Here is a 24,752-nt window from a genome sequence, read left to right on the forward strand (position 1 = left end):
CCCACTTTTTCTTAACACTTCTCCTGAAAAGTAAGACTCTTTTCGACTCATACCAGAGAAAAGGCAGAGGAGAAGGAACGAGGATCACTACCTGAATGACAGATACTTTTTCAAACTATTATACTTGCTAAAAATTGGATATTTTGGGGACATCTTTTAACAGTCATTCTCAGTTTTGAAAAAGATAATATTGATGGGGAGAGAAAAGGTTTTCAGTGAGAAGTTCCTGCAGCTGTCATGATGATTAATAAGGAAAAAAGTAAGGAAAAAGGATGGAGAAATGAACTGTAATTTAACACGTTAATCTTAACACCTTGTTCTGGGAAGGTACATTTTGATATCAGAGGAAAGAGACTATAGTATTAGGTGGTTTATTCATTCTCTTGCAATTCTGAAGGGTTGTGTAGGTAACCATTTTCTTCCCAACATCCAACAGGAGGGTGATCGCCTGAGCGATGAAGATTTGTACAAGTTTCTTGCTGACATGAGACGGCCATCATCAGTGTTACGGAGACTGAGACCTATCACAGGTATTGAATGAGATCTTTTCGGCTCACATCTGTTAAGGTATTTGGTTAGTCCTTCCCAATTGCCACCTAGTTGCCATTCCCTGGTAGACCATGAGCAGTAAAGATGGCATTTTGGCAGTTTTTTTACTGGCATGTGTGCACATGCAGCTCCTGTCACACTGAGAGTAGCATCTGTGAGAAAAGGGTGCAAACCCCAAAGCCCTAAACCCAGCAGGGGCTGAGGAACCTCTGTTTTCCTGAGTAAAATACCTCTCTCTGGCTGAGAGGAGATCTTTCTCCTGGCTCCCACTTGGTTAATAGGAACAGACTCCACCTCTGTTTGAGAAAGGGAAATAAAAATGCTGGCACATCAGCAGTGAAACATCACTGGTCCCTGACCTGTGGTATTCCTGACAATATTTACTTAACCTGTTCTTAAAAATCTCCAGCAACAGCAGTCTTACGGCTTCCTTAGATCATCTCTCCCAGCACTCAGCTGTCCGTGTAGTGAGGTTAGGTATTAAGAAAACTTCGCAAAATTATCTTACTGCAAATTAATCTGATTATGGTCTGTCATGCCCTCAGGGCAGTTATCACAACCTTTCAAGTACTTGAATACCGTTATTAGTTCACTCTTATTCACCTCCGTTTTGTAGCCTAACTGATCTCAGGTTTTTTTCAACCCTTCCTCAAAGGTTGTGATTTTAAAATTGCCTGTTACTCTCTGCTAGAGTTTCTTTAATCTGTCCATGCTTTTCTTTAAGCAAGGTGCTCTAAACTGGGTGTGCTGCTCCTCCTAAGACCTCATGCCAAGCAAAGCAGGCAAATTTGTTTCCAGTGTCTTACACATGCACTGCACATCTTAGAATGGTTGTAGCTTTCTTCTGGACATTGGCTTATTGTCAGTGCTGTCACCCAGCCCTTTTCTATGGAATTGATCTATGCCATTTTTTTTTTTTTATGTTTGACTTCTCCTTCTTAATGCAAGTCCTTTGCTCTTTCTTCTGTTTCACCTTAGTCATTTGATGCCATTTCTCCAAGTCTCCTCTCTTCCGAATTTTTACAATTATTCCAGCCTCAGTGCCATCCACCAACAAGAAGTGTACTGTCAGTACTGTCAGCTGACTTGCTTAGGAAATTGTTCAATAATCTTGGTGCAGATTAGCTTTCAGCAACTCCTGATGTATCCTTCTGGTTTAATAGGCAAGATTGCTGATGAGGCTTTGAATATTGTTTTTAACAGTAGTTGGGCCTCATAGTAGCATTATTATGTTATTTCCCCAACTTGCCTATGAGCACAGCATTTGGGACTTGTTAAGATATATCTTTTCTGTTGGTTCTTATTATCTGGTACCTCAGTTGCCCTAGATATCAGTTTGATTCACTGCTACTTGTTTTTAACAATTCCACATTGGCCGTAATTTATAATTTCTTTATTTACGAAATTAATATATAGGATATTAACCTCAAGAAACAAAGCATGAACATGCTTTATCTTTAACTTCTATTTATTGTAATAAAACCATTTTCTTCTTACAGCTCAATTAAAGATAGACATATCTCCAGCTCCAGAGAATCCTCATTACTGTCTAACTCCAGAGCTGCTGCAAGTCAAACTTTACCCAGACAGCAGAGTTAGACCTACAAGAGAAATCCTGGAGTTTCCTGCCAGGGATGTCTACGTTCCAAATACCACATACAGGTTAGAGTTTTGAAATGTGCTTCACATTTTGAGACCTGAGACTAGCAAATCTAGAAATTCCTGCCTTATCATCTGGTTCATTGCGAAACTGGCTGTATCAGTAGATCTGCTGTGCCAGAGGCACAAAAAGGGTCCAGACTGACACAGCAGAAAATACACAGACATGAAGGGACAAACATATTTGCATAAAACTTGGCTGTGAACAGGACATGAGAGAAGTTTCTCCATTTCCCAAAACTTACAGTGAAATTCAGTTGAATTCTTTTCAGTTTTATGTAGGTTTTTTTCTTCATTTGTGTGCTAAAGTCATCATTCTCTTACTGTTTCTATTACTTTCTGACACTTTCAGTGACTTACTTTTTTTCTTTCAAGTGGGGGATAAAAATGAAGAAAATGCATAATCCCTTCATTCATATTTCCATTTTGATTTAAAAGCAATTTCTTTGTTTACAATGCTTGAAAAACAAATCTTCTGAAGATCTGGAAGGTAAGAAATTTTTCTCAATTATCTTGGAAAACAATAACCTTTCAATAACTAAGCCCAGGCAGGGAGCAGATTTCTTTTCATTATGTACCATGTTCATTTAAAGCTTTTTCGCAGTATCTTTGAAGACATTACACCTGTGAGTGGTATTGTCTTCTTCTGTTGAGTAATTTCACCAACTTACTCACCAAATCAGTTACTTCTTGTAAAAGTTAGATAAATACAAACCAGATTTTTATAAACCAAAGCTTACAAGAAAGAGTTCAGTCAAGTTCCATATCTCCTGTCTTTTCAAAAGATTTATTTATTTATTTATTTATTTATTTATTTTTGGAGGTTGGACAGGTAATTAAACATTACAATACACCAGTACAATTAAGCAGCACTATGTGATCTCTGGTTTGTAATAAATCTGTGAGGAATAAAAGTATTTTTGCAGTTTCTCTGTAATTAGTGCATTCTGTTCACAGTTGCTTCACTCTGACAAATTACAGTTTAAAACCATTTTCTGTATGGTTGCAAACGTTGAGATACAAAATCCATGCTGTACAAGGGTTAGGTAACATATGCAAGTCAATATGACTCAATTAATGTGACTCAGTCAATGTAACTGCAGAATTAGCGTCCTGGTCAGTCAACAGTTCCACAGCTGGCCATCCACAAGCATGTCAATAGTCCTTCTGCCTTATATATTCTACAGCTGAAGTTAAACAAATGTGAATCTGTTCTCAGGAGCAGGACCAATACTGTCACATAGGTTGTGCCTATAGGGTTTTTTGGTTGGTACCACTGACTCAATTGGAGTCGCCCCCCCTACAGGCAACTGTTCTCTATTTGAAAGGTGTTTTGCCATGTGCTCATGTGGTCTTCCGTTTGATTTCTTAGGTGTACTAAAAGGTCACAAAGGGATGGCTCTGAATCCGTTTCAAATGAGAAGAAAAGATCTCTTATTTATTTCAGTAAGCTTTGAAGCTTAGCTCTTAACTTTCAGTAAGAAAGCATAATTCTTAAGTTATTCTTCAAAGTGTAGTATCTAAAAGATTAGGTTTGTGCTGTGGCTTACTTGATGTGAGTGTACCCATCTATAGCTGCATGAGTACAGTGCTTCAGTGAAGACTGGCCTGAGCTACACTGCTGAAAATTTGTCTGGAAATACACAGAACCCTAAAATGGGGAGTTACCCAGCTCTCATTTGCTCATAGAAACATTCCACAGCAATAACATGAACCAAACATCAAATTAGTTACTTTATGAAACAAAATTTCTTCTTTCCCTATAGATTAATACCTAAATGTCTTCCGTAGCATTTCACCAGCCCTTTCTTAACTGAAACACTTTTCATGTTCCCTGCTACACAACCCAGAAATGAATGCAACAGCCTGAAAACCCATTCCTCCAGGCAATACTGTCCAACACATGAATAGGCAGCTGATTCCTAGGCATTAGAGTTTCATCCTAGGGAAGTAAAAGCTCCACGTAAGTTACAGCACATTGACATTGGGGCTGGGGCGAATGAGAATACTCACCAAACATACTCTAAGACCATCGCAAATGCCGCAGAGTTTATGTATTGGAGAATACGCCATACAGTGTACGGAATTAGACATGCATCTGTTATTAAACATAACATGAACTTCTTTGATGTAGTAATGTTCAGTGTATATGTTCTGAATTAAAATGCATCAGGTTGAGCATTCAGTCAAAACTTTTTAAATCTGTTGGGTGTATCATTATTTTGGTTGACTTGAGCAAGTAGTATCTTCCTTTCTTAGGCTTCCAGTATAAGCCTTTTCTTCTGTCTAGTCTTCCTCTTGACCTTGGTGCAACGTATTTCCCGTTAAGATTGGTTTCCTCACATTCACTGTGCCACCAGCCTCCTAAGGAAAAATATTGTAATGTCAGTTACTGTCAGTTGTACCCTAACATACTGTGCTCAGTTTCCGAGTAGACAGCTGCTGTTTGCAACATAAATCGTCCTTAGACCAGTTTCAGCAAAAATGAAAATTACCCCGTATACCCAAATGAAATGGTGCTTGTACATATACTCACTTACACTTGCAAGTTGAGGGCCAATACAAAGAAGTTGTGCTCCCTGTTATTGTCTGCTTCACATAAAAGAAGTGGTGCGTAGAAAACTGCACACACAAGTGCTGCCACTGAATTGGAACACTTATGAAGTTAGCTTCACACTTTCATGTTTCCCATGACCCTCTACAACTGACTTTCTGATTTGCTGATGTTTTTCTCAGGTACAGATAGTTAAATCTCTGCATCTACAGGAGGCTGAAGAGCCTTTAGTAAAAAAATTCTCTTTTTTTATTGGCTGATGTCCTTAACCACGAGCTTAAATTGTAAGCCCAGTTCTGCTGGCAAAGGACTGGCAGTGAGTCTGTGCTAAAAATGAAAGTTTAGCACTTTGGAAGTCATTGGCCATCTGCTTTATGGTCACTAGAGCCGAGTAACACTCTCAGCATTGTTTCAGACATTAACAATTTTCAAGCCTAGAATGATGTACAAAATGTTTGTTGCGTGAAGCAGGTGTCTGGAGGGCAATTCTGTATCCTGTGCTTTAATCATTAATTGTTTTTTCAATTATTTGCTTTTTGCTATAAACTGGAAAAACATAAAAGCTTCATAAAATCAAAGAATTGGGAATCCTTTAACCAAATTATCTTCAAGGAGAAATATGTCTTCAGCCTCGCATCTCTCTTGCTCTTTTGAGAGTGAGTATAGCATGTATACTTGACAAACAGCTAAAATCTCCCTTTGAATGGAAACTCACCGTCATTCTTAACTTGTGGTTTGTAGTCAAAATGGAGTTAAGAGACAGTTTGTCTTCTCTTTTTTTGCAAGGAGGGATTAAACAATCCGACCTAGGGCTGCCACACCAAAGCAGGCATCAGAGGAAGAACTGCCCTTGACTTCATAGCTCAGAATATCATCCTGGGGTTTTGTTTCAACCTGTGCTGCTAGTTCTGTTTCTGATGTTGGTCATTTGCACAGCCTCACTATGCTTTAGTTTTACCTGTCTATAAAATACACAGGTGATGCCTCATTGTAGGACCCTGCTGTCTGCCAGCGAAAAACATCTGTCCTTTCCTGCAAGCAGAAAGATGCTGCTGCCCTCTCTTTTCTGTATCTAAAGCCAGACTAATATCAGTAACTACCCACTAAAGCATACTACCATCCTTCATGTAACAAAGAAACTGCCATGATAATATACCCAGCATATTGATACCTAGGTAGTTTTCTGGACAGTTGAAGTCATTTATTATGTCCATGTCACGGTCTGCAGTTGAGAACCGCAGTTCTGTCTGCTCCGGCAGTGCATTGGGGATGCTCCCGGAGATCCGTGAAAGCTGGAGAGTGTAGTCTGTTTCGGGGCCTCCCAAGCTGAAGGCATACTCGATGTAACGCTTGTTATCTTTCCAGTCCTGCAGCTCAATCCGTAAGATGTAGTCCCCTTGTTTAGTAATGGAGTAAGTCTTATTCAGGCCTAGCCAGAATTCCTCTGCAAAGTCGTAGTAAATAGATGCTGTTAATATGGAACTAGGCATGAAAACACTTAGCATGTTTTTCAGATCTCTAACCCATACCTCAGATAGCTCATTCACCTTTAAAATATCAGTATTTGAAAGTACGTGTTCAAATAAGCTGTACAATGTCAGAATCAAGAGATGTCAGAGGTGAGGATTAGGGGACAGAAGTCACCGGGCAGGGAGTTAATGGGGAAGGGGTTATGTGATAAACTTTCCCTAAAACTCTGTGTTGCTCACACTGCTATTCAGTTTGTTTTTACAGATAACCTGCGGGTAGTATGTGTGAAAATATAGTATTTAAAAGGATTTATTCATTGCTTTAATTAAATCAATAATATGAGTCTTGGGGACTGTTGATCTTTTCAGAGGTCTCCTGCTACATTCTTTTTGTTTACCTCTTTTTAATTGCACACTGGTGATCAATAAAAGCAAGAGATATAAATGAGCTGGAGCTTCTCTCTTAACTTTCCCACCTCTTGTGAAACTCTGAGAGGGAGCTCAAGACATTTAAAACATGCATAATTGGAACTGTGTGACAAATGAAGCAAATGACATACATAAAACCTAATTGCAATTGTTGTATTTTTTAAGGAAAGAGCTGCAGAACTAAACTGAGGTTTTGATACCCTTGTGTACAAAATGAATTTAACTTGAGCATTTTTCTTTTGGTAGAATTCTTGATAATTAGTTTAATTAGTTTCATAAATTATATTCATTAAGTAGCTTATTATCAGTGCCGCTGGTATCAGTGCTCAATAGGTAATTGCCACATGTAGAAATAGTGTAGCTGAATGTGAGTGCCATACATGCAGGTGGCATTTTAAGCAATAGAAAACAAGATGGTTGAGTAAAATACTCCCACAATTTACAGGTAAGGAGCAGTAGCCTGTTATATTTTATCACCTTAGAATATGCAGCACAGAACTGAGTAGGACATAGCTGAGAGTTGTGTGATCCTCTGCAAAATCTTTCTGACACTGAAAAGATGTGGCTTCATGTTAGTTTACTATATGAGAATTGGGGACCAATTGAGGAGCAACTGTAGCATTTAACATGATCGACAAACTATACAGGTAAAAGTCTACCTCAGTTGTGAGCTACTGTCCCAAAATGCAGGAAAGGTTGACATATAGCAGCTTTTTATTGTAGAAGAGGTGGAAGTAAGTCAATATTGCTGCCCACATTGGTGAGGTTTTGGTCTGTGCTGTGCCTAGAAAGTCAAAATATTTTCTAAACAAAAGTAAGAGTCATCTCATTCTATGAGAAAAATAGGGAAAATCTTCTGGATGGGGAGGCTGTTGGGCAGCACTTGGTGCTACAAATTCTTTGGAGTTGATGATTAACAGGGGAATGTGGGTGTTTCCTCACCCTATCCAGCCATAGAGGGGATTGGCCACAGCACGGGGAAGCCGGAGGTGTTTGTGCAGGGGAGAACACGCAGCCTCGGGCTCTCTTGAGGTTGGAAAAAATGGGGTGGTGGTTTTAAGGGAAACATGATTGCAGAAAGTTTGAGAGAAAGTAGTGACAGCAACCTGGTGAGGTTTTACATTTATGTGTATACTTTAAAGGCTTTTGGGGGGGTGCTTTTATGAATAGTAAAATCTCGATAATTCAAAAAGCATTTAAAGCATTTTGGCCTTGATTCAGCAAAAATTTCTAAACACACATTTGAATATGTGTCTTTGAGAATTTTGCTGAGTTACGTTTTCTGTTAAGCACTTTCTGGTGTTCCACTAATTAGGTAAGCTGTTCAGATTTGATTGCAGGTTTTGTCTGCTCTCATGTGAACACCTTTAATAAAGAAGATTCAGCTTCTAAAAGCAACTGATACAAAGAAAAGACACAAAAAAAGCATTTTTACCATTGAGTTCACCAAAACCGTTTGCATAGGCATCCCAGGTTTGGTTGAAATCTAGTGATCCATCCACTCTGTTCTGGATTACAGTCCAGGAACTGCCTGTCAATGCGAAGAGGAAATAAGTCACAAGCCTGGCTTAAGTGTTTAAAGCACTAGAGAGAAGATGGAAAGTAACTGAGACCGCCAGGTGCTGACCCCCAGACTGCACTGCTGTGCCTGCCCTCATGCGAGCTCGCTCTCCACTGCAGTGGAGAAGAAAATAGGTTTGCATTGAAGGTGGCTCCATATGAATCCCACTTCCTCTTCGTTTTGCAGCAGACCTGAGTGCATGCGTACTGAGCTATAAAGCCTCTCAGCTGTACAGAGAGCAGATGCTCGACTCATCTTGGCCTTGGCCTTATTAACTGTCTATGAGTGTGCTCTTGGGTGCTGCAGTTTTGAGGTAGAATGAGTTACCTAAATCTTCATGAAAGAAATTCAAGTGAGCACAGCTGAACAGAACACAGGGCCGTTCGAGTGTCCTCTGCCACACTTGCAGTGACTCAGCTCACTGGACTTGTTTTGTTAAGCTGACTTAACTGGGTTTCATTTGTTTATGAGGGCTGAGAAACACAAACATAGAGAAAATGATAAAAAAGGAGATATGAAATGTTCCAGACATTTGGTCAGATTGCCAGACTCCCTTTATTGATAGTGCTTGATTGCTGGGAACGCAACTCCACAGAAGGTATGAAGTGTTGAAGGCCGTGTCTACGCTAGGGCTGCAGTGGGGTCTTTATCCTGACCAGGTCATGACACCCTCATTTCACCAGTTTCAACAAATGTAAGCAAAGGAGCTTTTTGCACAGGGCAACGCCGTGCCGCTCTGTTTACACATCCAAACAAATCCCATGACCCTGCCATGTTGGCATCAGTGTGTTCCCAGGTTCTCCAGGTAGCAGTGGCAAAGGGACCACGCGGGGAAGCTGGGCAGAGCACGCACAGAGCAGCGCTGCAGGATGATGCATTGCAGGGTGAAAAAAACAGGGAACAGTGAACTGGCCAAACGATGTGTGATCTCTGGGTAGTGGCAAAAGGAACAGACAAAGGGGTTTCTTACAAAGACAGAGCTTGGGGAGGTGCTGTGCTTTCTGGTCCCTGACAATTCTGGACCTATATGATACATAGGACTCACCCAAACATGATATAGGAATCCTGTCTCCAGGACAGGGTTAGTTTGGGTTAGTTTGGTATATCTGTATAACTATATAACTAACTATAGTTATATCTATATAACTAACTCTTTGGGTTAGTTTGGTATATTTAAGTGTCAAGCAGTAACCCTTGTTAATGAAACAAAATTTTACTAAGGTATTTACTATCTACTGTTTGCTTTTATTTGGAAAAGCTATTCATGGTTGCAATATAATGGTATTTATAATTGCCATTTTCATTATCTATAGCTAAAGGGGCTTGGGTTTTTTAATATAATTAATTTATGTCACATGATTGAAAGTCCTTTCCTCAGTATAAACAAGAGGCGAATAAAGAATGAAAACAGTGTCAAGGAGACTTCAGGATATGGGAAACCTGAGTTCAGAGCACAGATAAGCCAGTAATAGAAGTCAAAAGGATACATAAATCATGATAAGTTTTTGTGTGCTTTGGGATGAGACATGGTTTTTTGGCTTATAAGAAGCTACTTATGTGAAAATTAGACTGTTGCTAGCACAGCTGTCTTACCAAATTTCATTTCACAGTAGACATCGAAGGCTCCTGAGCCGTTGGGCTTAATAGTGTAAACACCACTGGACCGCATGCCGCTGTTATAAAGAGCAGTGCAGTCAGGAGCGGCACCTAGGAAAGCAAATAGCAGGCAATTACAAATACTGCTTTGGATGTGGTAAGTTTTAATCCAGCTTTGTAACTTTAATTTCTGTATGGGATAGAGCCAAAACAAAAACTGGAACAATCTTTTTGGTAATTTTACTTTACAATAAATGTCAGGAAATCGACAAACTGCTTTGGGCTTGGTAGTACAGCTGCCAAGTTGTACGTAGGTTGGACCACCTATCTTTTTTAAGGTAGGCAAGGTTTCAGTTTAGATAATTTTGGAAAGTTTGTAAGGCCTAAGACTAGAATCTGGCAAATGGATTTTCCTACCTCTTGTAAAATTACCAATAAATACCATTCCCATTGCTGCAGTTCGAAAATGCCTCTCAACTTCAAAGAAAGCTCTTCCAAATCTTAGAATTAGCCAGTGTGAAGTAAATTAATTCTCTGTTCATACTCTCCAAGACAGGCATCGGCAACGTCAGACGTGTCAGTAAAAGGATGGTCACAGCACATGTTTACAAGGGGTGAATGAAGGCTGAAGGTTGAGGACAGGATTACTGCATTATAGGATGTTGTGCCTATATGTCACCCCAGAGACAAGTACATGGATAGTGGGGCTAAATAGATGATGGCATTTTTTCCAAAGCACGAAATTCAGCTCCTTCCCACAGCGCTGTATATAACATGTGTCTTTTGCTTTTAGTCTTTGACTGTTAAAAACCAATGCAAAACTTTCACAGAGAGTGCTGCGAATGCAATGTATTGTGTAGTCATGTCTAAGAGATAAGGTCTCACCATCAGATTTGTATGTTACAGCTGTGGCGTTGCGCATGGGAAAGCTGGTGGCCTCTGGTTCTGTTTGGTCCCCCGTGAAGGAGTTCTCTGCGAGTTCCTGGAGCTCGATGTGGTTTAGCTGAAAGAACCGTAATTGCAGACTGTTAATTTCCCAAGGCTCTGAAATGATGAGATTCATGTATCAAGCCAAACAATGTCATGCAGAGAATAATTTTTCTTGTGAACGTAATCCTTTAGAATACCCAATTTACAACATAAAAATAACTTTAGAACTGCACTGGTGGATTTCAGTTGCATGAATGTCAGCTGTGCCACTGCTCAAACAAGGCAGGATTCATGAGGCGAGTAAATGACCTGTTCTCACGAGGTGCACCTTAATGGGCAAACAGATTTAACTTATTTCCTCAGGTGACATCAGTTAGACAAATATACCAACAACTAAAGAGCACAGAACCTGCAGTTCCTTAGGCTGAAATGCATTTTCCTTTCATAGCCTTCTCTTAGGAATAAATTAAATATGAGCATGTCAGTTATACCCAGCATTACGGTGACACATGTTGAACTGCAGAACATGACTCTATTGGGCTGAATACTGGAAAAGAAGAAAGAGATAGAAAGTAATGATACTTAGAAGACCAAGGGAAGAACAATAATGTGATAGATAATAAGAGAAAAAAAAGAAAATTAGTAGTCAGAAAATCCAGCAGCCTGGTGTTGATAGGCAGCATTTCAAAGCTGTGTTCTTGGTCATTGTGTGCCCTGGCCATTGCCCCCTACCTGGCAGCACAGCAGTCTCTCACCAAAAGAGGTACCTGTTTGTGGTCAAAACTGCTTGTACCCTCCTCTACACCCCCAACTGTGAACAAGAGGGATGGCTGACCGAAATGAATGGTTGGGCCATTGACTCCTTCAGTGTTATGAGAGATGACAAATTCTGAAAAGAGGAATAGAGATGGTTCCTGTACCTTGTCCTCGAGCTCCATTATTTGATTGTGCTGTCTGTCGAGTTGCACATGCTGGTCCTCTACGATTTTGAGAAGTTGCTTGATGTGGTTGTCCTGCTGCTCCACGAAAGCCTGAAGACAGGAAGGGAGCGAGGAGGGTTGTGGTTAGAAGCAGCAGAAGACCTTTACAGTGGCACTGCCTCCATAACTCTTGTCATGGGGTGAGTTCTGAGGGGCACAAACCATTTAACGTTGCCTTTCCTTTTCCAATGAGTTGCCTGCTTTGCCTCTGAAGGGGTGAATTTCTATGCCTCTGAAGTGAACACCTGTTTTTTTTGAGACAAACTGCTGGCAGCTTTGTAGACCTTTTTTGTTGTTGCTATTTTCCTTCCATTTTCGCGTCCAGAACAATTATGTTGTGTGAAGTTGTCCCTTGATTCAAACTAGATGTATGCCATTGATCAAAAAAGGGAACAATTCCCAGCATTTAGGGTATTAGCTTGGGATTTGGGAGATCTGGATTTGTCTTTCTGCTTTGACAGAAACATCCAGTATTTTCTCACACAAGTTGCTTAGCCTTTCTATGCTCTTACAAAATACAGCTACTACTTCCTTTTCCATAGGAGAACTTATACCCACCTCAGTACTTGCATGTATTAAGTCTATTAACACTTGCAAGGTTCTTTGTCCTGGAGGTCATATAGGTACTATATATGTCCCTCTTTAAAGGTTTAAACTTCCTGTTTTTATACTGAGCAGGCAGTTCCGTTCCTAGTGCATTGATTTGTAATGAGATGATGACATACAAACCTATGGGCTTGGTAATCATGTCATTTTCCTGATTGCAAAAATTTTTTATCATTATTATTGCAGAATTTCTTAAAACTGATTTGCAGAAAAATACTGAAAAAAATATAGAGCCTTATAATTTCACAATTTTCTCACTGATTTCACTGGGGAATTTTACTACAATATAAACAATGTGTCAGATTAAGACACTGATTCTTTTAAGATTATCACAGTGATTTCTTAAAATACACAGTAGTACTACAGTGAAGAGGAAGGGGAAATATGAGCTTCTATTGCACAACTACTGATAATAGCATTACAGTTTACTTTGGCTTTGTGTGTCAGGGTCTTTCACAAGTCTACTTACTTTGAGTGAAGAAATTTCTTTTGTCTCTTGCATTGAAGGCTGGATAATGGCCAGTTTAGTGACTTTGTCTTCCAGTCCCCATACTTTCTCTTGCAGCTGGATTTTGTTTTGTATGAGGTCTTCAATCTTCGAATTCATCTCCTGTGAGAGATTCTTCATCTCTTCATTGTTGATTTGCAGTCTGGCCGTAGTTTGTCTGAGCTGTTCTTCTTCTTCTTTTATTTCACTAGTTTGCAGTGAGAGCTCATAAAAGGACCTATCAAAAATGTAAAGTTTTTGAAAGATGTCATTCATCTGCCCCTTCGTCTTATGGACAAAGTCTTTAAGACCGTGCCCAAGCTGGAGGAGTCCATTGGCTAAGATTCGTACATCATCTAACATGGCAAATCTTGACTTCGTCTCAGGAGATGTAGCAGAATCAAAGGAGGAATAATCCTTCTCAGCTCTAGCTGAAAGAGCAAGTGGGGCAATGAATAGAAAGACTAGAAAGATTTTCATGTTTTCTTCTCCTAATACTCTTTGGTTGTTCAGGATGCACAGACTTTTCCTACTAACAGTTTTTGCTGTGTAACTGTTCTGGATTGAAGAATTTGATCTATTTATACTCCTCTTCATTTCAGAAGAGGCAGACCAACGAGTTGATCATTAAACTGTGTGTATTTGAACAAATGTAACCCCTCTCGAATGTAGTTTGACACCTGGGAAGATAAAACTGAGAGACGGGCACGTTGCTGAATAAACTGGTTCTGAACTTTTTAATCTGCCAGACCTTCTGTTATAAAATGTTATTGATGACATAGTGTTTTTCACGCAACGCTTTCTAATAGATTAATTTTGGGTCATAATCTTGATAGAGGCCTAAATTGCTTCTTGTTTGTGTTGTATGATTCCTTCTATTGCCTCAGGAGTATAAAAGGGTTTACCACACTTAAGAGCACTGGACGCTGTATTTCAGGTTGTGCAGCTCCTTGATAAGCTGTGGAAGGGCAAAATATTCCCATATGATTCACACAACTTGATTCTCATCTTGTACCATTTTCTGATGTAACTCATTGTGCTGCAGTGGATTTACTTGTCATCTAGTGCAGATTAAGTGAGAAAGAGGGAATTAGGTCCAGAGATTGCCCTGATGTGATTCTACTATGTTAAGGTTTGTGCAGTAATTTACACCATATAAAACTCATTTTTTAAGAGCTGCTTTCCAGAGGTGGGTGAGATAAATAATACCTCACTTACATTTCTCACCTTACCATTCTTCTTACTGTTTAAGATTCACACTACATAAAGCAAGTCTACAAGTACTCTGAAATAAATGTCCTGTTCTGCAGTGGGTCTCTGCATGGAAGCATGTATGTTTTTTGAGTAGTATTGCAGTATGAATGAAGGTATTTTACTTTCTGGTGTCACTCATAGCAATCCAAGAAGCCAAAATCCATGCATAATATAGTCTGTACTTTGAAGAGTTTTCAGGTTTTTGCTAGATTCCTGTATGTTTAGTAATTCTTCCTCTGGACTTTTTGTTGTTGTTCATGTACCCATGTGGGTATGATATGAAGCATCAACAGAAAAAATATTTTAAAAATGATGTTGTTATCTCATACGTTGAACTTCTTATGTGATGAAGGGTTGATAATACGCAGGTAACCTTCCCACCCATAATTAAAGAATGTGAAAGTATTTTAGATCTCCAGTTAATTGGTGGAGAGTGTTTTGTACCAGTATGATTTGGATCAGACTGACTGGAGTATCTGCACGAAGTATAGAGGAACAGCAGGAGCATGTGGATCATCAGGCCTAGCACTGGGAAGAATGAGGATTCACGCAAAGAGAATCTGCTGGCATAGAGTGGAAGCAAATGTAGGAATTATCCTTAAATACAAGCAATAATCAGTATTCTGTACCAGGAAGCAGCACTGCATTTTCACAACCCACAGGTGCAGTTCTGTCCCATAAAAAACCAACCCAGTAATTTCTCATCTTGCAAGGTGTCCCACTGCAGCAGACAGTCTTGAAGGTCCCCATCCTTGTACACTGCTGAGACCAAGTACTGAGAATTGTCTCTTAGGGAACAAACCTGTGAAGGCAAAGGGATAAGTAAGATTTTCCTTTTTCTGCTCTATTTCAGGTATTTATGAATTCACAGGCTGTGACCAATCAGGAATTGTCTATTAAGCATAATTTTAAAACACTTGAGCAAAGCAGCAAAGTAATGATTTAAAAATCCCTGAACACTGAGAGTTTTGAGGATTCTGACCTCAAGTCTCAGCTCTGGCTTCACCATGCAAAGAGTCGGGGAACGGGAGGGCAAGGACAACTCTGTGCTCTGGCATGTAGTGCTGCCAAGGATCAGAGCAGCCTTTGCTTCATTTGAATTGCAGCTTGTTGTTAACCGGCTCTTCAGATACTTTAGCTGGACAGTCCTTTTGCCTTTTAGCATAGACTGAAGAGGCCTGAGATATGTGCAGGCCCATGCAGATACCAGAATGGAACCACCTGGTTCTGTTCAGTTCTCTGCAGCTTGTGTTAAATCAAGTCAGAAATGCATACATGTAAGATGCAGAAAGAATGGCTCTTACCAGCTAAATGCCTGTCTGGTTCTCTGTTGACACCTCTTGTAAAGCCACAGTTAGCTGAGCCTGGCCAGCTGAGACTGGGCTGTATCTGCTCACTGTTGGCAGATGTAACACACGGTGGAGAAGAGTTATTTGCTTAATTACTCATTTGAGCCTGGGAGGCTATAGGCAAGTGAGGAATTTGGTTATGGGCTGTTCATTATTGCTCCTGTATGTCCATTCACTTGCCGATCATTTCTTTTGCACTGAATATTTGGTACATTGATGAAAACATGATGGCCTCTTCATTTCTAACGTAACAGAAGTCACTCATTGGAGACAGACTGGTTGAACACATTCAGGATGTAAACAAGCAGCCAAGAGGTGAGCAAAGTGCTAAGACTTCTTGCTGTGTCACAGAGCTCGTGCCACTGTCAGATCTCCAGGTGAGCAGTGGGAGCAAAGTTGTTTTGTGCAGAGAAATGAGAGGGAGTTAGGACTGTGCGTTTGTTTCTTCTCTGATGCTTAGAGGTACAGCAGTCCACAACCCAAGACCACCAGTGACTGCACTGGAGCATCTCACAGCTTGAAAGTTATAAACATATGTGTTATTCTGTGTTGGGAGTTTAGAGTCAGGTTTATTATGGTTGATGCTGCTTATTCAATGGATAAGTATTACATTGGCTTTGGCCAGCGGGGAGTCTGCTGTATTCCTAAATCAGGTGCTTCTCAGCAGAATTGCACTTGGGCTGGGTACGTGTGTCATCAAAGTAAAAATATTTTAGTGATGCAGTTGGGAAGCTCAGTCTATATAGAGACAAAGAATTGAACAGGGTCTTTTGCTAAAATGAAACACCGTTTAATCTTTCTGCTTCTGCCTTTTTATCGGCACTTTATTTTAACTCCACATGTAAAAGTCTGGTAAGTAGGGCTCAAATGCTAATCATTATATTAATTCTTAATTTTATTGTGATGAGTGTTTATCGTGATGAATTCTCTGATCTGCATGGCATAGGGCTTTATTCCAGAGATCTAGTTTTGACAAAGTTGATTGCTTTCACAAGGGATGCAAATGAGGTTCTAGTCTATGAGAATCTGTTCAGTTGAAGTCTATCATGCCCTATTGAAATCTGTATTTTTTTCAGATTAGTTTCTAAGGAAACTCACCAAATCAGTATTTACTCAACCCTACTAAAAATCTGTTAGAAAAAGTGTTAGAACAATTAGGGTTATTCATGGGACAATGATCAGCCTGGAGGGTTTTCATTGAGTCATCATTCCTGCAGCATTTTCTCATTTGTTAATATCAATGGAAATGTATGAAGAGCTGTTCAAATGAGTGGGGGGAAAAAAAACCAAAACGTGCAGGATCTGGATGGCACTTGTATTGTACCTTTGTGGGAAGTTGTTAGGGTTCTTAACACTTTAATTCTGAAAGGTTTGATAGGTTTTGCTTTGAATGGTAGACCAAGATACATCATACCTGATAACCCTATTAAACACTTGCAATGTTTAAAAAAAGTAAGATAACTCATTGGAGTTTCACTTGTGTAGATGAAGTTTAGGTATGGTTTTTATCTGGGCCTGACGCTGCTCTGTAATAGGGAACAAAGTCCAGCCTCTGGCATCTGACACAGGGATTTGGGGCTGCAAAACTTTAAGAACTGGTTGCAAAATTTAAAAAAAAAAAAAAAAGTATAGACTTTCTACAATCCACTTCAAAGTGCTTGAGTGGCTTTGCTTTTACAGGGTTTCAAATGAATCATTTTCTGTTGTTTTAGCTATTTCTTACAAGAAGTCTTTCTCAGTTTTGTTTTATATAGTTTTGAATTCTTTCTAACCCCGTCACCCCCCAAAATCTTTATTCTTGGCTCAGTCTTCAGAAAAACATAGGAAGTTACTCAAGAAATAGCAATAACGAAACAACTGGAGATCAGACATTTTACCAGGTTTCTGCAGCTTGAGAAGTTCCTGCGTGTCGCCGTGCACTGCCTGTTCCTGCGCCACAGTTGTCACGGCTCAGCTGACGCACGGTAACTCAGCAAGCTACGGCAGCTTTCTTGTGCCGGGGCATTGCTCAGACATGACACTACCTTTTAGAAAGGTTTTTTTCCAAATGGAAAGGCAGTAAAAATGCTCTGATGTCAAATATTAAAAAAGCATGAGTGGCTGCCAAGCACATTTCCATATTAATGCCAGTGCCAATAAAGTCAAGCAGTGATAAGCTCACTACAAAATAGCACCCTTAGATGTCACAACAGTCACAGAGTCCATAAGAAAAGCAGGACACAGAAGAGCAGAGGAGAGAAAACCTGGTATGATTAAACTGTAAGATTCAGGGGCTGTTGAAACCCTAAGGGGGAATCCTGCCTCTGAGAGCTGTTAGCCCAGTCAAGAAAAGATGTATGTAACAAACATGATCCTGAAGATCTTTCATGCACCTGGGTGACCCTTATTAAATGGGCTTTAAATGATTTTTATAGGAGGAATAAAGCAAATAAAAAGGTCTCTGGGTTTTACTGGAAAGGGAAATTTTCATAATAGTTAGACATTCCCTCTAAGAGTTAGGATCAGCTCTTAATGTTTTAATACTTTTATGAAGGATTTTGCAAAATGGCTGCAATCACATTATATAAATATTTAGAGGAGTGCCTGGTGCCATTATTTCCATGGCTTGGGAAGCCTTTGTACTTTCGCAGTTCATTTTATGGAGGTAAAAGTACTTTTGAGATCTGTTTGAGATAATAGTATAAGCTTTGCATACATTTTGCATAGCATTTTAATAAAAGCTTCAAACACAAGTCCTTGGGTTTAAAGCTTCTGGCTGAAACTTTTATTGATAGAAATCTGTGAACAGTATCATCAAGAAGTAACTGTTACCTGGAAGCATAAGGACTAGCAGTCCTTTTGTTTAATCAGTGAATGCTTAGCATGGTTGTTGGTGTTGCAGTGTTATTTTCATGGTCAATTCCTTCTCCTCCCTTTATTCCTTCTATAGAGAATTGAACACTGTGATATGAGACCTCCCCACGATGTCTGGCCCACCAGAAAGTTGCGCTCTCTTCTTGCTTCCCACTGCTTGTGTATAATACAGGGCTGGGGCTGTCCTCTCTTGATTTCTGAAGACTACATTCAGTGCCATGCCACTTACTTTGCCTTTAAAAGCCCAGCAACTTCGATGCCTATCATCTCACCCACACAGTGAGGCAGCTTCTACCATCACTTTGCACTGAAGTTGTTTCACTTTTTTCAGAGTATAGTGGCTACACCTCTGGTGTCCTACAAAGTCTACTGAGCCCAGGTATTTGTGTACACAAATAATAAGATGAGAACTTGAGATGAATGAATCAAAGGAAAGAGGAGAAACAGAGAAGTCAGCCTCCCAGGGTGGCTGCCAGACAGGGGCATGGGTTCCTTCAAGAGATTTATAATATTCCTATTGGTTTTTCAGCCGTGAGTCTCTTTCCATGTCTCCTGTAACTGTGCTTATGGCAGATGGGAAGATCTGCGGCTTTTACCTATGTAGAGTAAGGTAAAATAGGATTTTTCATTTGAGGTCATATTCTCATGTGTGAGCGGGGGAATTCTTTTCCCCTCTCTATATGTAAATTCTCATCAAAAGGATGATGCCTGTAATAGGAAGCCCTCTGGAGAGAAGCTGCCTGAACAGAAGCAAGCATCCAACTCTCCCCTGTCTTACAGTGGGATCTGTGCATCTGAACTCCCCTAAGCAGCATGAGCTTCTTCCTAATGAAATGCAGGATAATTGCCCTCTGATCCTTTCATATGACGAGGGCTTGAAAAGCAACGAAGAGGGGGGAACAACCCGTACATTTCCTCCAGTGCTTGTTGTTGTGAATGCAGCTAAAGCCCTACCTGACATGTAACGTCAGCTGTAATGTCTGCTTGTAGGTCTCTAGCACCCTCTTTCTAGAGTCACATCAAATTGGTGAAATGTCTCCATTGCTCCCAGGAGGCCAAGCCCTAGCAGAAGAGGTGGCAGGAGAACTGCAAGCTTGGTTTAGGCTCATCTCTGCTATTCAGCATAAATCAGTCCTAAGCATAAGCCTTTAATATAGGGATCCTGTAGCCTGGCTTCACAAATACATTAAATCCTTCTCTTAAGCACTAATAATACTTAATAGAAGTTTTATGAGCAATGTACATTTTAGAGTAAATTTTCATATCCATTTTCATTTTAAAAAGAACATCAAGGAGCAAATGTATTCATGCCGGAACAAAGTAATTTAGTGGAGTCACAAAAACGGCATAGGCCCCCTCTGAAATAGTAGGAGAGCCTTGATTAGGCAAAGCGACCAATGGGGATGGGATTCAAAAACTTAATTCACCATGAAGGACTTGAAAGGGAAGAAATTCCCACGTGCCAGCTAAACATACTCCTCTGCCTGGAGGGGTGAAAAAGAGCCTGGCTTCATAATGCTGCCCTGTATAGCCTTCTGGAGCTATACAGCTGGACTGCTCTATATAGGTGCTCACCTTGAGGAGGTACCTTGTTCTTCAGAGGCTCTCAGAGAATTCCTTAGGACTAGCATTAGCCCGTGTCTGAACAGATGGGAGTACCCATGGGTATCGGGGAGCAAATGGAGTTGCCATCAGAACCTAGTCCTTGGGTGGGATTCATTTGCTGAAACATTGACATCTAGTGCAATTTCAGACAGCCTAGGGCAGCCCACCTTTCCAGCTGCTCCTTCAGGAGAGTGACCCACCACTAGCCCGGTGCTTAGGCTACCTGTGGCATCTAAAAAGGCACAGGGTGCCTTCGCTGAGCAACTAAATCACTGCCCTCCTGACAATCAAAAAAAGGGTCTTTTTGTTTTCAGTCTACTGTTTCCAGCACTCTGTAGTGGCTGCTTTATTACACTTAAAATGTTGTCTGGCTGTGCTCCTCACTGCAGTTTTCTGTGCCCATCTGTTGTCTCTTGTCTCTCTGGGACAAGGAACAGTTGGAAACTACTTATAAATTGTGTTCAGATTCACTGAATAGTTCCCGGAGGGGGACAGAAGGGAAGGGAACCTCTTTTACCTCCTGCCTTACAAGCCAGAGCTTGTTACAGAATTGGTTGCTTCAGTGGCCAAAATGCAACATGCCAATCTTTTATCCCTAGCAGATGCAAGGCAGCAACATCAACCTCTCACCTAACCATTGGGCTGCCGAGTAGCCTGTGGTGAGCATCCTTCTTGGTCCCTCTTGTTGGAGCCATAGGAACAAGGGTGTCTGAGGGGGAATGATACTGGTCTGGTGGGCAGGGCTGTTGGGGTGATGGATAGGGGATTTCCAGGCTGACTTTTTGAAGATGTATAATAATTCATATGCTTTCGCTTGTTTGGGGGCAAAAGAAGGTATATTTCCTTTGACTAAATGAGTATGTTGAGTGGAATCGTTCAGGGGCTGTTGTCTTTTTTGTCTTTATAGGAACATGGAAGGGACTTGCTCATAGGGCAGACGAGGGCTCGTAGTGCACAGTTTTGCTAACATTGTGTGAATCCAACTTGCACTTTGTTGGCAGGGACTCAGCAGGGCTAAGAGGATGGAAAATAATGCAGAATTTTCATCTTGTCATTGTCGTGTTTAAAGTAATCATAGACTTGGAGAAATGGACCTGGAAGAGGCCTCCAAAATGTGGCCCTCCCCCGTGAAGGCTGAGGTTGTCTATAAGCCGATCTGGACAGGTGTCTGCCTCACCTGTCCTCAAAAGCTACCAGAAAATGGAGATTTCACACCCACCCCAGGCAATTTGTTCTACTGCTTAGCGAGCCTTACGGTCAGAACATTTTCCCTTGCATCTAACCTAACTCTCCTGTGCTGCAATTTCAGCCTGTTGCATCCTGTCATATTCCCCGTGGATGTAATGATCACTTTATTACTTTGGTCTTTGCAGCGGTTCTTTAGATACCTGGGATTGTTGTCGTTACCTGTGGCCCCAGCCATTCCCTAAACACTCCTAGTTCAGTCTGGCCATCCCCCCTGTTTTCCAGAGCTCCTAACTTGCTTCTCAGCTGTGAGTTTTAGTTGATCCCCATCCTCCCCAAAGTGTGGTATTCAGGTGTGGAATTGGAGACACCATTCTATCTCAGTCATTGTGAAGACTGCTTTTCTGCTGAAGCTACAGGTATCCATTTAGTTTAATCCATTTTCAGAGGAGAGGTGTAACCTGAAGTCATCATGATGTAAGGAGATTTAAAAAAAAAGAAAGAAAAAAAAAAAGGACAGGTCACAACAAGGAAGGTATTTAACAGGAACCAGCCACTCTGTGTTGAACAAACATTTCTCAGTGCTTTTCTATTCATGTTTTCTTTCCACTTGAACTTCTTAGATTGTAGAATCACTGGTAAATTTTTTAGATGTATTTTTCAAGCGCCCTTATAAACAGGAACTATTTCACAGTATGATAGCAGTTTAAAAAATTGTGACTTTTGATGTCTAAAATAAGGAGCCATTATCAAATCATTTGTATGGGTGTGCACTTATGTTGAAGAGAAGACCACCTGGCTAATGGAAAATGTCAAACCCTTCACTTTGACTCTCTGAGTGTTTCCATAGAGGTTTAAATAATAGCATTAATTAAGGTGTGAACCCTCCTATTCTTACACGGAGATGCTCATTTGATGCCTTTGTCTCTTGCAGGAATCTTCTTTATGTCTATCCTCAAAGCCTTAACTTTGCCAACCGCCAAGGATCTGCCAGGAATATCACTGTAAAAGTCCAGTTCATGTATGGAGAGGACCCAAGCAATGCTATGCCGGTGAGGGAAGTGCTTTGTGCTCCATGTAAATTCTGCATGCCGATAAGGCAGAGTACACGTTGCAGTCGTAAAATCCCTTGTGTTAAAGAAAAACTCGCTGAAATACATTTCAAAATAACAAGTTCAGGAGAATATAAAATTACAGTATTTCAGAACAAAGAGTACATTTGTATAGAGTTTGCAAAGTAGCAATGTAGTAGCTAGTATTTTAACCTGAGATGTTTGCAGTGGACACCCTTGTGTTTGGAATAGCATCTTTGCTTCCATGCCAAAAAAATTAAAGGTGATCATTATATTTGTGTTCAGGGCCAGAAGTGATCAGCACTTGGTGAAGATCTGCATAGGGGTGGTTACTTTAATCAGTTCTTCAGCCATATCTGTGAGCATGTGTAACTGGGGTTATTGTGAACTCTTCAGCAACTAAGTACAATATTGCATATAAGTGAAGGAGCATGTAACAAGGAGATGTGACTGTACACAGCTGCACAGACTTGTGAATGGCGCTGTAAATGTCTCTGCGGGATTATGGAACAAATTCTTGACACAATTTTATAGGGGTTTTTTTGTTTTGTTTTTTTGCAGGTCATCTTTGGCAAATCTAGCTGTCCTGAATTTTCCAAAGAAGCATACACAGCTGTAGTATATCACAACAGGTAAAACACATGATGGCTTGTGGAAGGACATGGCCCCATACGGATAGTATGATTCCAGCCAAAGGAAGTTTTACCATTGTGAAAGTGGAGTAACTCACCAGTGACTCCGTCTCAGTGTTAATTATTTAACAATGACTATCTGCATAGCACTCACAACAGCTGCAGTGTCAGTTGGTACTGTCATTAGAGTTTTGTGATGACTAGGAGCCGGAGTCTTTGTTTGCTCTGGTACAAATCAAGAGCATTGTGTCAGGGGCTGTGATCCTGAGCACGTAGCCCAACTCAGCAAATGCTGTAAGTACAAGCTTCGAGTTAGTAGGCATGAAGATTTACATTATAAACTCATGTTAGCATGTGCTTTGTGATTTTGCTGGAGCCTTTTAGACTTCAGTAACAAATTGGAAGTACTTGGTCTTGAAAATAATTTCATTGCAGCTGGGGCAAGGAGTGCTTAGTCTGGCCTTAACATGTTGATAGTCTTTGTAGCTGTACCAGGGAGAGATGTACTGGGGAGAGAATCCTGTCCTGCAGGTTGGGGGTTGTGGCAGTCTCCACCTTGAGACAAGAGTTTATTGCTCATGGGGAGCAGCACAGTTCAGAGTGCCTGTGTGAGGAGGGGGCTGCCACTTTCATTTTTTGTGGACTGTAAATGCATATGTGAAGTTTTTCCAGTCCTCGGTGATCAGAAAGTGAAGCTTTAATCCCTTGGGATAGTCCATATACTTCCTTCCCTCCAGATACTTTAACTCAAAGGATTTGGTCTGAAGCATAAGATAGCAAACCATACTGTTTGTATTGATGACTCAGTTGAGGGTCTGGTCTCTGCACAGATCGCCTGATTTTCATGAGGAAATCAAGATTAAGCTTCCAGCCACTTTAACCGATCACCACCACCTGCTTTTTACTTTCTACCATGTCAGTTGCCAGCAAAAACAAAACACTCCCCTGGAGACTCCAGTCGGATACACTGTGAGTGTCTTTCAGTCTTTATGTTTTTCGGCACAAGATATATTCGTAATGCATTTGTTTGCAGTTTGTTTAGCATCACTGTCAACTCCTATGCCATTGTAGAATTTGAGAACTTGACAGTCAAGCCTGCAAAGTTCAAGAAAGCCTTAAGCTGTGTGTGGTTTTGTTTTTTCCTTTGTTAATTTCTTCTCCTTAAAGTGGATACCGATGCTTCAAAATGGACGGTTAAAGACTGGTCAGTTCTGCCTACCTGTTTCATTGGAAAAACCACCACAGGCTTATTCAGTGCTTTCTCCAGAGGTGAGTTTTTCTTCATGCTGAAAATCAGCAGAATGCTTCTGTTAAAAAGTGAAAGAACGTATGTGTACGTGTGTGTGTGTGTGCACGTGCGCACGCATGTGTATTTTTAAGTCTTAGGTTATTTATTTCTTAAATGCTGTTCAGTTCAGACAGGTGTGTGTCTGTGTGTGTGGGCACCTGTGTGATCTGACAATAAAATGAAAAGAAATGGCAATTGTAATTAGAAGTGCCTTAGCTCTGCTTTCTATCACATCCTCACTCATCTCTCTGGTAACTTGCAGGTTCCACTCCCTGGAATGAAGTGGGTGGATAACCACAAAGGCGTTTTCAACGTAGAAGTTGTTGCTGTATCATCCCTCCACACTCAGGTAAATGTTAAGAGCAGTCATTGCAATAAAAAGAGCTTCATAGTCTTTTGACAGTTGAAATGCTGTCAAAGTTGATACTGTGAAGAGTATAATAATTACTTGTAGTGAAATTACAATCTCATTTTCAGTTCTGAGCCAGCAGACCTGTTATTCCACATTCTACTGTGAGTATATTTGAGAAGTCCTGCTTAAAAATATGAGCAGTTTGGCCTTTATTCACAGGGAGTGAATGGCCAACAGTGTTTTCAGACCTCAGACTGTTGTGTTTAATACAACAGGTCTAACATACAGTCCAGGCATATGATGTTTTCTTGTTTTTCCTTTTCCCCTTTGCCTCTTTTGTT

General features: G+C 40.5%; 2 protein-coding genes across 2 annotated transcripts in view; one reads left to right on the top strand and one right to left on the bottom strand.

The window, feature by feature from the left end:
* The window catches only part of DOCK7 (dedicator of cytokinesis 7), a 109,163-nt gene that overhangs the window by 40,648 nt on the left and 43,763 nt on the right, over positions 1-24,752 (top strand). The window contains exons 13-19 of the mRNA XM_082313433.1: positions 437-530; positions 2,049-2,211; positions 22,001-22,118; positions 22,701-22,771; positions 23,602-23,740; positions 23,939-24,040; positions 24,322-24,408. Coding sequence (XP_082169559.1) covers positions 437-530; positions 2,049-2,211; positions 22,001-22,118; positions 22,701-22,771; positions 23,602-23,740; positions 23,939-24,040; positions 24,322-24,408 — 774 coding nt within the window. The remainder of the gene's footprint in view (positions 1-436; positions 531-2,048; positions 2,212-22,000; positions 22,119-22,700; positions 22,772-23,601; positions 23,741-23,938; positions 24,041-24,321; positions 24,409-24,752) is intronic.
* Positions 4,391-13,300, bottom strand: ANGPTL3 (angiopoietin like 3; the record flags this gene model as incomplete). Its single annotated transcript, XM_082313434.1, has 7 exons — positions 4,391-4,572; positions 5,934-6,206; positions 8,096-8,191; positions 9,815-9,928; positions 10,703-10,820; positions 11,668-11,778; positions 12,803-13,300. The coding sequence occupies 7 exons, from the start codon at positions 13,298-13,300 to the stop codon at positions 4,391-4,393; spliced, it is 1,392 nt and encodes a 463-aa protein (XP_082169560.1).

This window comes from Platalea leucorodia (genome assembly GCF_965183815.1).
Source record: "Platalea leucorodia genome assembly, chromosome: 5".
Classification (NCBI taxonomy): Eukaryota; Metazoa; Chordata; class Aves; order Pelecaniformes; family Threskiornithidae; genus Platalea; species Platalea leucorodia.